The sequence below is a fragment of the Pristiophorus japonicus genome, chromosome 10 (assembly GCF_044704955.1).
Source record: "Pristiophorus japonicus isolate sPriJap1 chromosome 10, sPriJap1.hap1, whole genome shotgun sequence".
NCBI lineage: Eukaryota > Metazoa > Chordata > Chondrichthyes > Pristiophoridae > Pristiophorus > Pristiophorus japonicus.
The window spans coordinates 49,578,531-49,594,230 of NC_091986.1; the positions used below are offsets into that span (position 1 = coordinate 49,578,531).

Consider the following 15,700-nt stretch of genomic DNA (forward strand, 5'->3'; position numbering starts at 1 on the left):
CATGACATCAGTGGTTGACGACATGTGTACTGGAAAAAGCAGTAAACTGCCAACAATAATTAGAGTATCCAAAAATCTTACCATCATTAATTTGTTTCCTCTTCCTTGATAGTCAACAAAGGCTAATAGATGATGAAACCAATAGAGATTGGAAGTAAGAGCAAGCGACAGGTACTGTGCTTGACTGAGGAGTGGCATTCAAATGTACTTAATTTCAATATCTGTGAGTAGAATATGTAATCAGGGAAGAATTCCAAATAACAAGTCCCAAATTTGCAGCAAACACTTGTATTCTATTTCGGTAAGAAGTGTCACACAAAAGTTAAACTAAACGAAACCAGTTGCTGCATTCTCCAGCGTTCGCTCAGCAACTTCCACCCTTCCCTCCACTGACCCCCTTTGGTCTAACTGTACAGGGCAACAGGGAGGACAGAAATTCAGCCAGCCCACAAGCAATGCCTGCTTTATCGTGGAACAGAATATTGCTTTTCACTCCTGCTCTTGTACCAAACCTGCATCCTACTCTTGGTGACTCAGGATGCTAATTTGCTTGCAATAGAATCTAAATTTCCTTAACTTGATTAGCAGTTTGCTCTGTTGAAGCTGCAGGATCAAGCTCTCACACCTTCGTTTGCACTTTAGTGTGTTGCCGCATCCACCTTCTACATCTTATTTATTTTTAAAAGGGCGAATAAAAGCATTTAAATTGTCCTTGTCCCTCATCCTAGTTTAGTTCCTAAGAAATGGTCCTCACTGAGCCTTTCACCCTAGCTCGATCCAGTGCCATCTTCGCTGTTTCACTTGTAGCCTTTCCAATAGTATGCCCACCACAATGGAGCTTAATATTCCAACGTTGGCCTCACCAACACTTTACACTGCATCAGTATCACTTCCCTACATTATACTGATCTCCCTGCAGAGGACATTGTTCTGTTTGTCTTGGCAATCACTGCCACATCATGATATTTGCTCAATAGTCAAAACCAACTTCAGCTCCACTCTTCACTTTCAATATATTTTAGTAGCAGCATGCATTACCTTGTATTAATAAGCACCAACTAGGATGTTCCACGTAACTGCCCAACCTGCATTAATCTTTGGTTCTAAAGACCCTGGTTCCCAAGTAATCTGTCTTCATCTGCTTCTATTATGAATGAACAGGTCCCACAGCCATTCCTTGTTGAACGCCATTTGTCCACGCTGCCCAGTTGAAACTACTTTTGTTTAGAATTACCTTTCACTTCTTAATTTTGTTCAATTTGCAACTTCTCACAAGCTTCGTCTGAACTGCAACTGTTGAAATGGGTACTACCAAAATACTTTCCAGGGTTTGAAAGAAAACCTGTTCTAGCACAATAATAACAATGGCAAACGGGCATAGGAGAGCAATTGAGTTATACCGTGTGCCCCGTGTCCACAATACTAAGGTTAACCAGGGGACTACTACTGGGAGCACTATGGATGCCATATATTGGTTTACTTTTAACTCCCTTGGACTCTACTAGTTCTCTCTTTTCCTAAGAGGGCAAGTGCCTTCCACAGAACTTGGGACTTTTAGCTATTCAATATTTTCATCCCAGGCTCTGCTGCAAATGGTTATGTTTGAACTACATTGAAATGTGTGTGTGCACAGCCAGCCAGTGAAGCAAAGTACCTGCAAATTCCTTTTGCTTTGCAGTTGAAATGGAATGTTTTATTGGAAAGTAATAACTGTAAAGTTGGTCTTTGTACTAGCCTGTGTTGACTGAATGGGTGGGAAGGTGCTCATAATAATAATGGATGGCTGGACGAGGCAAGACAATGCTGAACACACCCAAACATGTAAAAAGTGTGACTGATTGATGGATGTCAGGCTTCAGAGATTAATTTGGAAAGTCCCAAAAAGATGGAATGGGAGGGAGAAAGAGAGGAAAGAAAAGGCAAGTTAATGCCAGAGCTCCGGGCTCCAGAATCTTAAACCCCGCATAAAGGAAGGAGGGCCAAATAAAATTCAAAAAACGTAAACCATGCTCAAAAACACCCCTGCGAAATATGTTGTTAGTCGTGGAAATCAATTGAAAAATAAATGTAAATGGAATAGCTGTGCAATTATCACTGTTAGTAGCTCCAGTACGAATGTGATTTCGCTTATTTATTGCTGTAAAATAATTCTGCACTAGTTTTGTGTTTATGCTTTTTGTAATTGCTAATGTTTCTAAATAATTAAATCATCTGGACATTAAAAAAACTGGCACAAATTTAGCGTGTTGCTTTGGGAGTTAAATCTTGAACTGAATAATGGGCGAGTGATCAATTCCACCGCGCAAGTTTTATTTAAGTAATTGAGCAACTCACTTGGGAACTCGGCGAAAATCCAAAAGAGCTGTTGACTAAGGTCACTGGGCACTGCTTGTGAGAATCATCGCTTCCGCTTGATAGGGACTTGGCTTTAAAGGAACTTTTGACTAACTTTAGTGAAAATCCAGTAAGAATGCATCAGAGATGAAACCTTCACATTCGAGCACAGAGAGCGTAGTGTGTTTCTGGCTGTCTTAAGTTTCACATTTTCAAAGGCTACAACAGAGGGATAACTCACAGCTCGATGAGGTTACATGTACGGTGAAATTATTAAGGGTGCGTATAAAAGGGTAGAATTAATAAATTTGAGCTCCTTGCGCAGAACTTCATACAGGAAGAGATTCCAGGGGCTACAGGGGAACGCTCCCAGGAATTATCCTTTGCGGTTAAAATTAAAAATCAGGGTCCACTAACTTGAGTCCAAACTCCTGATCTATGAGTGAAGTTCCAGGGTAGGAGCAGGGGAACTGCTAACTCTACCCTACAGTGTTCATTGAAAATAGAAACACCTTGCTTCATTGTGGATTCTTTGAGTGGGGAGGGGGTTGAGGGAGAAGAGATATTAAAAGAAAGAAAAGCCAGATTAGTGGCTACATTAATGGAAACAAGTAAGGAGGTTAGGTAAGAACAGGCATTAATGCATGGAATAAATCCTGCATTGTTGCAGCGTTACTGCATTAGCTTTTAATGGGTTTGCCACATTCCAAGGACAGATACAAAAGTTGCCCCTCCCAGTTGGATAATAGTGAACATGCCCCACAGTGCATGCCGAGACCAGCTCGCCGAGGCACACCTTTCAGGGAGGTTTCAATTTAAAGAAAATGGGGGAAGGTGAGCTCCCGAATTTTACAAAGGAGTAAATTAAATTCCTGCAGCCCATTAAGAGAAGTGGCCAAAACCTAATTATGTAGATTTTGATAATTAGTTGCATCAGAAAATCACGGACATACAAGAACAATCATATCGAGTTTTAAAAATAAGTAATGGTAGCGCAGAAGATAAAGGTGTGCAATATTCTTTATTAAACATTAATTTGTATAGAGGTTTAACAAATTAACAGCTAAACATGTTACTTTATTCAGTTGGACTCTTGGTTTTAAAGGAGCTTTATGCTATAATTAAAATAGTAAAGGGCTGGTTTCCCGAATGCACATACTTGGCACAGAGACACACCCACTGCTAGTGTGCCTCGGGAAATTGCAGGCCCACTCTTCAATATTTTCCCAACTATGAAATATAATCAGGATACCGTGAGGAGTTGGCCTATGATCTCCTGATGCACGCTCTCAGCAGGCAAGGCTCCAGGCTGGAGCGTGAATTGGGAAAATACAGCCCTTAAACTTTAGTTAATCGATGCTGAACATTACCCCCCAAAACGTCAGGCTTACAATAGGTCTTTTACAGAATCTATTAATGTTCCTCATCTCTCACCAGGGCCATCTTGTAATCTGAATAGATAGATGGTATTTAGTTTAGGACAACATTTGCTGGAATGATGACATGTGAAGTTACTGAAAAAAGGACGGTGGTTGAAAAATACTAAAGGTAAAGTATTTCAGAGGATTATTTTAGTTTAAAAAGCCTAGGTTCAAAATTAAAGCATACAGCTCCTTTAACTGTGACTTATACCCATCACCCTTAGAGTGTTTACTGTGCTGATTATTTAAGGAGGTGCTGAAATGTTCACTTACTCTGTTTTAGCCCCATGAGACACGAGGACATTAAGGCAATCCAAACTTCCTGATCGTGCTGCTTTATGGACAGGGGTTTCACCCACAACATCCTGGAATGAAAGGAGATAGATATCACCATACAGAGCCCGATATCGCTGTAGAGAGCCCGATATTGCTGTACAAAGACTGTTCTATGTCACTACATGAAATATCACTTCCCTATTCAGTAATAAACCAGGCTTTGTGAAAAAGGTACATTAATCCAAATTATGAACTAACTAGAGACCATCCCTTGTTCCAAAAGTAGAATGAATATGGAGATATCACGATAAGGTAATTTTCATGGCTAGTGCTATCTCAGTTAGTTTTAGTTCAGATTTAAATTCTTAACTCATTATACATTAGAGGCAATAACAGAAGGCAGATTGTTAATTAGAGCATCTAGCTCTGCTACAAAAAGATGGGTGACAGAAGACCATCAGGCCAATGAAATTTGCCCCACACAGCCAACCGTAAATCCACACGCACACAACACTGTCCCCTGGGAGAAAACCCAAGCGAAATCCGGAGAAAACTGGGAAATTCCTCTCCGATTCTCCAAAGCAGCCAAGCAAGTCTCCAGGACACCACAGTTTCCTATAACTCATCACAATCACAATTTACTGGAACCTTGCCCCCCCAACCCCTCCCCACTGAGCAGGAGCAATGTCCTCTTCTCTCAGGAACTTGACAACTTTCCTTTTAAAGGGCTACGGCAAACTCCTCACCACATTACTTCAATTTGTCCCATAGGACAATGAATCTGGAATCTAATTTAACTCTTCGCATATGGATGTTATGGGCAAGATTTTCTGTGGGAAAGTATCACCACACACCAATAGGCACCACCACTCTTCTCAAAATATTGCCCCGGAGAAGTCTCCCAGGTTCATGGCATTATAGAAACTTACAGCTCAGAAGGAGGCCATTCAGCCCATCGTGCCTGTGCCGGATCTTTAAAAGAGCAGTCGTGCTTAGTCTCACATGCCCGCTTTTTGTCTGTAACCCTGCAAGTTTCTAACCCTCAAGCACCTGTCCCTTTTAAAATTATTGATGAAATCAACTTCCACCACCGTTTCAGGTCGAGCATTTCAGATCCCGACAGCTCGGAGTGCAAATAATTCTCCTCATCTCCCCTCATGTCCTTTAGGGAAGGAAATCTGCCTCCCTTATCCGGCTTATATGTGACTCCAGACCCACAGCAATGTGGTTGACTCTTAACTGCCCACTGAAATGGCATAGCAAGCCACTCAGTTGTAAACAACTGCTATAAAAAATAAGAATAAAATCGGACAGACCATCCGGCATCGACCTTGGCTACGGACACGACAATGGCACACCCAGCCCAGTCGACCCTGCAAAGTCCTCACCAACTGCGGACTTGTGCCAAAATTGGGAGAGCTGGGGCAGAGTCTAGTCAAGTAACTGCCTGACATAGTCATACTCACACAATCATACCTTTCAGCCAATGTCCCTCCTCCATAATCATCCCTGGGTATGTCCTGTCTCACCGGCAGGACAGACCCACCAGGGGTGGTGGCACAGTGGTATACAGTTGGAAGGGAGTGGCCTTGGGAGTCCTCAACATTGATTCCAGACCCCATGAAGTCTCATGGCTTCAAGTCAAGCATGGGCAAGGAAACCTCCTTCTGATCACCACCTAATGCCCACCCTCAGCTGATGAATCAGTACTCCTCCATGTCAAACACCACTTGGAAAAAGCACTGAGTAGCAAGGGCACAGAATGTACTCTGGATGGGGGACTTCAATGTCTATCATCAAGACTGGCTCGGTAGCACTACTAGTGACTGAGCTGTCCGAGTCCTGAAGGACATAGCTGCCAGACTGGGCCTGCAGCAGATGGTGAACCAACACGAGGGAAAAACCTACTTGACTCGTCTTCACCAATCTACCTGTCGCAGAGGCACCTGTCCATGACAACATCGGTAGCAGCGACCACTGCACAGTCATTGTGGAGACAAAATCCTGTCTTCACACTTAAGGACACCCTCCATCATGTTGTTTGGCATGCCCAGCATGATAATTCAGAACAGATCTAGCAGCTCAAAACTGGGCATCCATGAGGCGCTATGGGCCATTAGCAGCATCAGAATTGAATTCCACCACAATCTGTAACCTCATTGCCCGCATATCCCTCACTCTACCATTATCAACCCCGGTTCAATGAGGAGTGCAGAAGAGCATGCCTGGAGCAGCACCAGTCGTACCTAAAAATGATGTGCCAACCTGGGGAAGCTGTCACACAGGACTACATGCATGCTAAAAAGCGGAAGCAGTATGCTGTAGACAAGGCTAAGCAATCCCACAACCTATAGATCAGATTAAAGCTCTGCAGTCCTGCCACATCCAGTCATGAATGGTGGTGGACAATTAAAACAACTAACGGGAGGAGGCTCTCCATGAATATCCCCATCCTCAATGATGGCAGAGCTCAGCAGGTGAGTGCAAAAGACAAGGCCGAAACGTTTACAACCGTCTTCAGCCAGAAGTGCATAGTGGATGATCCATATCGGCCTCCTCCTGAGGTTCCCACCATCACAGAAGCCAGTCTTCAGGCAATTCAATTCACTCCATGTGACAGGAAGGTTATGAGCCCCAACAACATCCCGGCTGTTGTGCTGAAGACTTGTGCTCCAGAACTAGCCATGCCTCTAGCCAAGCTGTTCAAGTACAGCTACAACACTGTCATCTATCCGACAATGTTGTGAAATCCAAAAACCATAGGGTAGTAATAGTAGGGGATTTTAACTATCCAAATACTGATTGGGACAAATTTACCGTGAAGGGTATAGAGGGTGCAGAATTCTTGAAATGCATTCAGGAGAACTTTTTTAGTCAGTATGTAGCAAACCCAACACGAGAGGGGGCGGTCTTGGATTTAGTTTTGGGGAATGAAGCTGGGCAGGTTGAAGGGGTATTAGTGGGAGAGCACTTGGGACCATAATTCAGTCAGATTCAAGTTGGTTATGGATAAGGACAAGAATAAGCCTGGAATAAAAGTTTTGAATTGGGGAAAAGCTAATTTTGCTAAGTTAAGGAGTGATTTGGCCATGAAGGACTGGAAACAGCTACTTGTGGGTAAATCAGTGTTGGAACAGCAGGAGGCATTTGAGGGAGCGATCCGGAAGGCTCAGGCCAAACATGTGCCCTTAAAGAAAAAGGTTGGGAAAAATAATTCTAGAGCCCCCTGGATGTCTAGGGACTTACAGGGGAGGATTAAGAAACAAAAAAGGGACGCTTATGTCATATATCAACGGCTAAATACTATAGAATCTTTCGAGGAATATAGAAAGTTAAGAGGCAAAATTAAAAAGGATATTAGAAATGCTAAGAGAGAACATGAGAAATTCTTGGCCAGTAAAATTAAGGAAAACCCTAAGATGTTCTATAAATATATTAAGAGTAAGAGGGTAACTAAAGAAAGGGTAGGGCCTATTAAAGACCATGAGGGTAATCTTTGTGTGGAGGCGGAAGATATTGGGAGGGTTCTTAACGAATACTTTGCATCTGTTTTCACATAGGAAAGGTGCAATGCAGATACTGCTATCGGGAGGAGTGTGATATTCTGGATGAAATAAATATGAGAGAGGAAGTATTAAGGGGTTTAGCAGCTTTGAAAGTAGATGTCCCCAGGCCCACATGAAATGCATCCCAGGCTGTTGAGCGAAGTAAAAGAGGAAATAGCTGAGGCATTGACCATCATTTTCCAGTCCTCTTTGGATCTGGCATGATGTCAGAAGATTGGAGGACTGCTAACGTAGTACCCTTGTTTAAGAAGGGAAAAAGGGACAGGCCGAGTAATTACAGGCCTGTCAGTCTAACCTCAGTGGTGGAAAAATTATTGGAATATGTTATGTATGCAACACCTTGTAACCAGCATTCTACCGCCACCAGAGGGCGCATCTGTTGGAGTCCCAAGAGATCCCAGCATCCCTTGGGAGCACTGCATATAAGCAGGCCTCCCATGCTGTGCCGGCACTCTGGAGTCAGAATAAAGAGACTAAGATCACACTTACTCAAGTCTACAGTACTCATAACAACTGGCGATGAGTAATACATAATGAACCATCACGTGAAAATGCAGAGAACTGTTGGTATCCTGGAGAAATTCTCAGTGTGACGATTGGGAAGCCTTCATGGAGTGACTTGACCAATACTTCGTGGCCAACGAGCTGGAAGGGAATGAGAACGCTGCCAAACGAAGGGCGATCCTCCTCACCGTCTGCGGGGCAACAACCTATGGCCTCATGAAGAATCTTCTTGCTCCGGTGAAACCAACAACCAAATTGTATGAAGAACTGTGTACGCTGGTCCAGGAGCACCTAAATCCAAAGGAGAGTGTTCTGATGGCAATGTATTGATTTTATACATGTCAACGGTCTAAAGGCAGGAAGTGGCGAGCTACGTCGCCGAACTAAGGCGCCTTGCAGGACATTGTGAATTCGGTGGATTCCTGGAACAAATGCTAAGAGACTTCTTTGTGCTTGGCATTGGACATGAGGTTATCCTTCGCAAACTATTGACTGTTGAAACACCAAACCGGAGCAAAGCCATAACGATAACCCAGGCATTTATGTCCACCAGCGATTTTCGCAGCAAAAAGAAGCATCAGCAAGTACTGTACACAAAGTAATGTCATTTTCAGGCAGAAATGCATATGGCAGAACGTAAACGCCTGCAGCTGCACGACCTCAGATGACTCAGAGTCCGCCATCAGGTGTGAATGCGAGGCAATTAACACCTTGTTGGCGCTGCAGAGGTGATCATCGAGCCCATCAATGCCGCTTCAAACACTATGCGTGCAAAGGTAGTGGAACAATGGGACATCTCCAGCGAATGTGCAGACGTGAGGTGATGCACTTTAGGAGGGCTAATAAGGAAAGGGTATACACATTAAGCGGTAGGCCACTGAATAGTGTGGGTGAATAAAGGGACCTTGGAGTGCTTGTCCACAGATCTCTGAAAGTAGCAGGCCAGGTGGATAACGTGGTTAAGAAAGCATACGGAATGCTTGCCTTTATTGGCCAAGGCAAAGAATGTAAGAGCAGGGAGGTTATGCTTAAATTGTATAATACTTTGGTTAGGCCATAGCTGGATTATTGCGTGCAGTTCTGGTCGCCGTATTATAGGAAGGACGTGAGATTTACTAGGATGTTGCCTGGAATGGAGAATCTTAGTTATGAGGACAGATTGGATAGGCTAGGTTTGTTCTCATTGGAACAGAGAAGATTGAGGAGACATCATTGAGGTGTACAAAATATTGAGGGGCCTGGACATAGTGGATAGTAAGGGTCTATTTCCATTGGTGGAGGGGGCTATTACGAGGGGGCATAGTTTTAAGGTGGTTGGTGGAAGGTTTAGAGGGGATTTGAGGGGAGGCTTCTTTATGCAGAGGGTTGTGGGGATCTGGAACTCGTTGCCTGGAAGAGTGGTGGATGCAGAAACCCTCACCACTTTTTAGAGATGGTTGGATGGGCACTTGAAGTGCAACAACCTGCAGGGTTATGGACCTAGAGCTGGTAATTGGGATTAGACTGGATGACCTTTTGTTGGGCGGAGCAAATATAATGGCAAGTACCGCAGGGAATAGAATACGGCCAGGGTGATCTGCTGGACTCATTTCGATCGCCGAATGGGTCGTAGAGGAATTTTCCCAGATTTTTATCTGGTTTTTGCCTCTCCCAGGAAATCACATGGCTCCAGTTGGGGTGAGTGTAGAATGTTTAGTGTCGCAGTTGTGGTGAGGCGGATTAATTGGGCTGGGTGCTCTTTGCTTTTCTGTCATTGTTCATAGGTTTAGATGTAACCTTTAGGGCTGCTGACCAAGGGCCGTATTGCTCTTTGTCGGCTGGCGTGGACATGATGGGCCGGAATGGCCTCCTTCTGCGTTGTAAATTTCTATGTTTCGAATGTGGAAAACTGCCCAGGCATGGCCTGTCCACAAAAAGCAGGACAAATCCAATCCGGACAATTACCGCCAAATCAGTCTACTCTCAATCATTAGCAAAGTGATGGAAGGTGTTGTCAACAGTGCTATTAATGGCACTTACTCACCAATAACCTGCTCACCGATGCCCAGTTTGGGTTCCACCAGGATTACTCGGCTCCAAACCTCATTACAGCCTTGGTCCAAACATGGACAAAAGAGCTGAATTCCAGGCAAGATGAGAGTGACATCACGAAATAGGAAAACAGAAGAAAGAGTTTCTACTGGTACATAAAAATGACAAGAGTGGCTAAAGTAAATGTTGGTCCCCTAGAGAATGAAACTGGGGAATTAATAATGGGTAACAAGGAACTGGCAGAGACATTGAACAAATATTTTGCATCAGTTTTCACGTAGAAGACACCAAAAACATCCCAATAGTGGATAATCAAGGGGCTATAGAGAGGGAAGAACTTACAATCACGATCACTAAAGAAGTCGTACTCGGTAAAATAATGGGACTAAAGGCGGACAAGTCCCCTGGACCTGATGGCTTACATCCTAGGGTCTTAAAAGAAGTGGCTGTAGAGATAGTGGATGCATTGGTTGTAATCTACCAAAATTCCCTGGATTCTGGGGAGGTCCCAGCAAATTGCAAAACTGCAAATGTACTGCCCTTATTTAAAAAATGGAGGCAGACAAAAAGCAGGAAACTATAGACCAGTTAGCCTAACATCTGTCTTTGGGAAAATGCTGAAGTCCATTATTAAGGAAGCAGTAGCAGGACATTTGGAAAAGCATAATTCAATCAAACAGAGTCAGCAAGGTTTTATGAAAGGGAAATCATGTTTGGCAAATTTGCTGGAGTTCTTTGAGGATGTAACGAGCAGGGTGGATAAGGGGGAACCAGTGGATGTGGTGTATTTGGACTTCCAGAAGGCATTCGATAAGGTGCCACATAAAAGGTTACTGCACAAGACAAAAGTTCACGGGGTTGGGGGTAATATATTAGCATGGATAGAGGATTGGTTAACTAACAGAAAACAGAGTCGGGATAAATGAGACAATTTCCGGTTGACAAACAGTGACTAGTGGGGTGCTGCAGGAATCAGTGCTAGGGCCTCAACTATTTACAATCTATATTCATGACTTGGATGAAGGAACCGGTATCATTAGCCAAGTTTGCTGATGATACAAAGATGGGTGGGAAAGCAAATTATGAGGACACAAAAAATCTGCAAAGGAATATAGACAGAGGCTAGGTGAGTGGGAAAAAATTTGGCAGATTGAGTATAATGTGGGAAAATGTGAGATCATCCACTTTGGCAGAAAAAATATAAAAGCAAATTATAATTGAAATGGACAGAAATTGCAAAGTGCTCCAGGACAGAGGGACCTGGGGGTCCTTGTGCATGAAACACAAAAAATTAGTATGAAGATACAGCAAGTAATCAGGAAGGCAAATGGAATGTTGGCTTTTATTTCAAGGGGGAGAGAGTATAAAAGCAGAGAAGTCCTGCTACAACTGTACAGGGTATTGGTGAGGCCAGACCTAGAGTACTGCCTGCATACAGTTTTGGTCTCCATATTTAAAGAATTATATGCTTGCATTGGAGGCTGTTCAGAGAAGGTTCACTCGGTTGATTCCGGAGATGAGGGGGTTGGCTTATGAAGATAGGTTGAGTCAGTTGGGCCTATACTCATTGGAGTTGAGAAGAATGAGAGGTGATCTTATCGAAACATATAAGATAATGAGGGGGTTTGACAAGGTGGATGCAGAGAGGATATTTCCAAACTTAGCCGGACATATCTTAGAATAAGGGGCCGCCCATTTAAAAGTGAGATGAGGAGAAATTTCTTCTCTGAGGGTTGTAAATCTATGGAATTCTCTGCCCCAGAGAGCTGTGGAGGCTGGGTCATTGAATATATTTAAGGCGGAGATCGACAGATTTTTGAATGATATGGGAATAAAGGGTTATAGGGAGCGGGGAGAGAAGTGGAGCCGAGTCCATGATCAGATCAGCCATGATCTTATTAAATGTGTGAGCAGGCTCGAGGGGCCAAATGGCCTACTCCTGCTCCTATTTCTTATGTTCTTATGCGACCATGCGTGGACCAAGGAACCCTAGTAAAACTGAAGTCAATGAGAATCAGGGGGAAAGCCCTCCTAGCTGTAGTCATACCTAGCACAAAGGAAGATGGTGGTAATGGTTGGAGGTCAATCATCACAGCCCCAGGACATCAATACAGAAGTTCCTCAAGGCAGTGATCTAGGTCCAACCATCTTCAGCTGCTTCATGAATGACTTCCCTTCCATCATAAGGTCAGAAGTGGGGATGTGCAGTGTTCAGTGTCATTCGCATCTCCTCAGAAAATGGAGCAGTCCATGCCCGCATGCAATAAGACCTGGATGACATTCATTGGGCTGATAAATGGCAAGTAACATTCGTGCCACACAAGTGCCGGGCAATGACCATCTCCAAGAAGCGAGAACCTAACCGCCACCCCTTGACATTCAACGGAATTACCATCGCCGAATCCCCCCAGCAACATCCTGGGGGTCACCATTGACCAGAAACTTAACTGGACCAGCCACATAAATATTGTGGCAACAAAAGGTCAGAGGCAGGGTTTTCTGCGGCGAGTGTCTCACCTTCTGACTCCCCAAAGCCTTTCCACCATCTGCAAAGCACAACTCAGGAGTGTGATGGAATACTCTCCACTTGCCTGGATGCGTGCAGCTCCAAGAACACTCAAGAGGCTCGACACCATCCAGGACGAAGCAGCCTGCTTGATTGGCGCCCCATCCAGCACCTTAAACATTCACTCCCTCCATCACCAACGTACCGTGTCTGCAGTGTGTACCATCTACAAGATGCACTGCAGCAACTCACCAAGGCTTCTTTGGTAGCACCTCCCAAACCGCGACCTCTACCGCCTCGAAGGACAAGGGCAGCAGGCGCATGGGAACACCACCATCTCCAAGTCACACACCGTCCCGACTTGGAAGTAAATCGCCGTTCCTTCATCGTCGCTGGGTCAAAATCCTGCAACTCCCTCCCTAAGAGACTGGATCGACTGGGCCTGTATTCACTGGAGTTTAGAAGGATGAGAGGGGATCTCATAGAAACATATAAAATTCTGACGGGACTGAACAGGTTAGATGCAGGAAGAATGTTTCCGATGTTGGGGAAGTCCAGGACCAGGGGACATAGTCTTAGGATAAAGGGTAAGCCATTTAGGACTGAGATGAGGAGAAACTTCTTCACTCAGAAAGTTGTTAACCTATGGAATTCCCTACCGCAGAGAGTTGTTGATGCCAGTTCATTGGATATATTCAAGAGGGAGTTAGATATGGCCCTTACGGCTAAGGGGATCAAGGGGTATGGAGAGAAAGTAGGAAAGGTGTACTGAAGGAATGATCAGCCATGCACCTATTTTCTATGTTTCTAACAGCACTGTGGGAGTTCCTTCACCACACAGACTGCAGCGGTTCAAGGCGGAGGCTCACCACCATCTTCTCAAGAGCAATTATGGATGAACAATTAAATGCTGGTCTTACCAGAGACACACACATCCCAGGAACAAACAAAAAAAAAATCTTTTGACAATTATTTGAATCAGTGACCTCTAGTTACTGACCCATTCGGTAGACGGAATAGTTTTTCACTATCCACTCTATTAAAACCCATCATCTTGAAAACCTCTCTATTAGGTCAACTCTGGGATTGTTTCCACTGCTATTAGTTGTAGCTCTGCATTGCTCCGACGAGTGCTCAGCCAAACCAAACCAACCTTCGATTGAGCCAACATGCTTTCTTAAGATCTCTGAGTGAAAGTTTTCCAAGCGTTTGGAGAGGAAGTCTGTCCTGTCTCCATTTCAAAGACTGCATAAGCTTCAAAAACATTTTTTCCTTATTAGTCACTAGCCGTGCCGTTGTTTATTTTTCCTTCCTGGCATTCACTCTGATACTGGAGCTCTGAGTTGGCATTCTACATACAGAAAGAATTACCTGGGTACTGCATTACTGTTTATGATGCTATTTTTAAAAATTTCTAATTCAGGAAAAAAAATCACAGCTGTGGAATACAAGTCAACTCTCCCGATTCTGTCAGTCACTCAATCACAAGATGAGGAAGACTATTCAGCCCATCTCAATACATCCATCTAGAAAGATGCAACAACCAAGCAAAACTGAAAGGCAATGTCACGCATTTGTGTTAAGAATGTTCTTGAGTCTGGAATGCCAGCACATTGCTGGGACAATGCAAGGACAGTCCGATTCTGTAAGTCATTGTGCTATTGCTGATCACGGAGTATTTCACACCGACTGAGTAGCCTGTAAAATTCTAAGCCCCACAAAAAGGAATCCTATATATTTTCCTAGCTAATTATAACAGCGCAAGGCATGGAACACTTCAGCTGCACTCAGTCTAGCCCAAGAAAAATATATCCCCAAACATTAAACAGCATAAAAGGGAGTAGTAACATTGCCAAATGTGAATATCTGTCAGCCATGGCTCAGTGCTAGCACCCCTGTCTGAATTAGAAGGCTGTGGGTTGAAACACTGCTGCAGGATTTAGCACGTAATCCAAGCTGGCATTTCAGTGCAGTACTGAGGGAGTGCTGCACTATCGGAGGGACAGTACTGAGGGAGTGCTGCATTGTCAGCAGGGCAGTACTGAGGGAGATCTGCAGTGTCAGAGAGGCAATACTGAGGGAGCACTGCAGTGTTGGGGGGAGGGAGCGCTGCAGTGTCAGGGGGAGGGAGCGCTGCAGTGTCAGGGGAGTGAGGGCAGATGTGAGAGAGCACTGCACTATCGGAGGAGCAGTACTGAGGGAGCGCCGCACTGTCGGAGGAGCAGTACTGAGGGAGCAGTACACTGTCGGAGGAGCAGTACTGAGGGAGTGTTGCACTGTTGACAGAGCAGTACTGAGGGAGCGGTGCACTGTCGGAGGAGCAGTACTGAGGGAGCACCACATTGTCGGAGGGGTTGTACTGAGCGGGGTCTTGTACTGTCGGAGGGGCAGTACTGAGGGAGCGCTGCACTGTCTTTGCGATGAGACGTTAAACTGCGGCCCTGCCTGCCTGTTCAGGCGGATGTACAAGATCTTACGGCAGCTATTCAAAATAAAACAGAAGAGCTCTCCCAGTGTCCTGGCCCATATTCACTCAACACCGTCAAAACAGATTAACTGGTCATTTATCTCACTGCTGTTTGTGAGATCTTGCTGTGTGTAAACTAGTTGCCTGTTTGCCGACAGAACAGCAGTGATTTACACTGACTGTGACGCACTTTGGGATGTCTGGAGGGCAAGAGAGATGCTGTATAAATGCAACTTCTTTCTTAATAAATTAACAGTACTGGTAACTGATAAGTTCAGTCTTTGTTATTCTTGGCAGTGTAACATTTTATATTTTGCAAAAGTCTCATTGAACAACATGATGGAAATATTCCAAACAAAATACCAGAGCATCTGGCTAACTGCAATCCATCGCTGCAAGGAGTTTAAACAGTTACTAAATAAAGGATTGCGCCATGTGCTGTGAAGGAGGTCGGAACAGGCTCCATGCACATTATCCATACAGTCGGGAATCCATAAAAAAAATTCTGTCCTAATTACAGTAAATGGTTTAGAATAAATCCATCGATTCAATTAAACATATAACAAGGGTCAAGCATTTCTAAACTAGTCGTCAT

At 44.2% G+C, this 15,700-nt stretch overlaps 1 protein-coding gene across 4 annotated transcripts in view; it reads right to left on the reverse strand.

Moving 5' to 3' along the window:
• Window positions 1-15,700, reverse strand: part of ankrd10a (ankyrin repeat domain 10a) — an 80,068-nt gene that overhangs the window by 39,909 nt on the left and 24,459 nt on the right. For all 4 annotated transcript variants that reach the window (XM_070891807.1, XM_070891808.1, XM_070891809.1 and 1 more), the window contains exon 3: window positions 4,029-4,120. In XM_070891807.1, coding sequence (XP_070747908.1) covers window positions 4,029-4,120 — 92 coding nt within the window. The remainder of the gene's footprint in view (window positions 1-4,028; window positions 4,121-15,700) is intronic.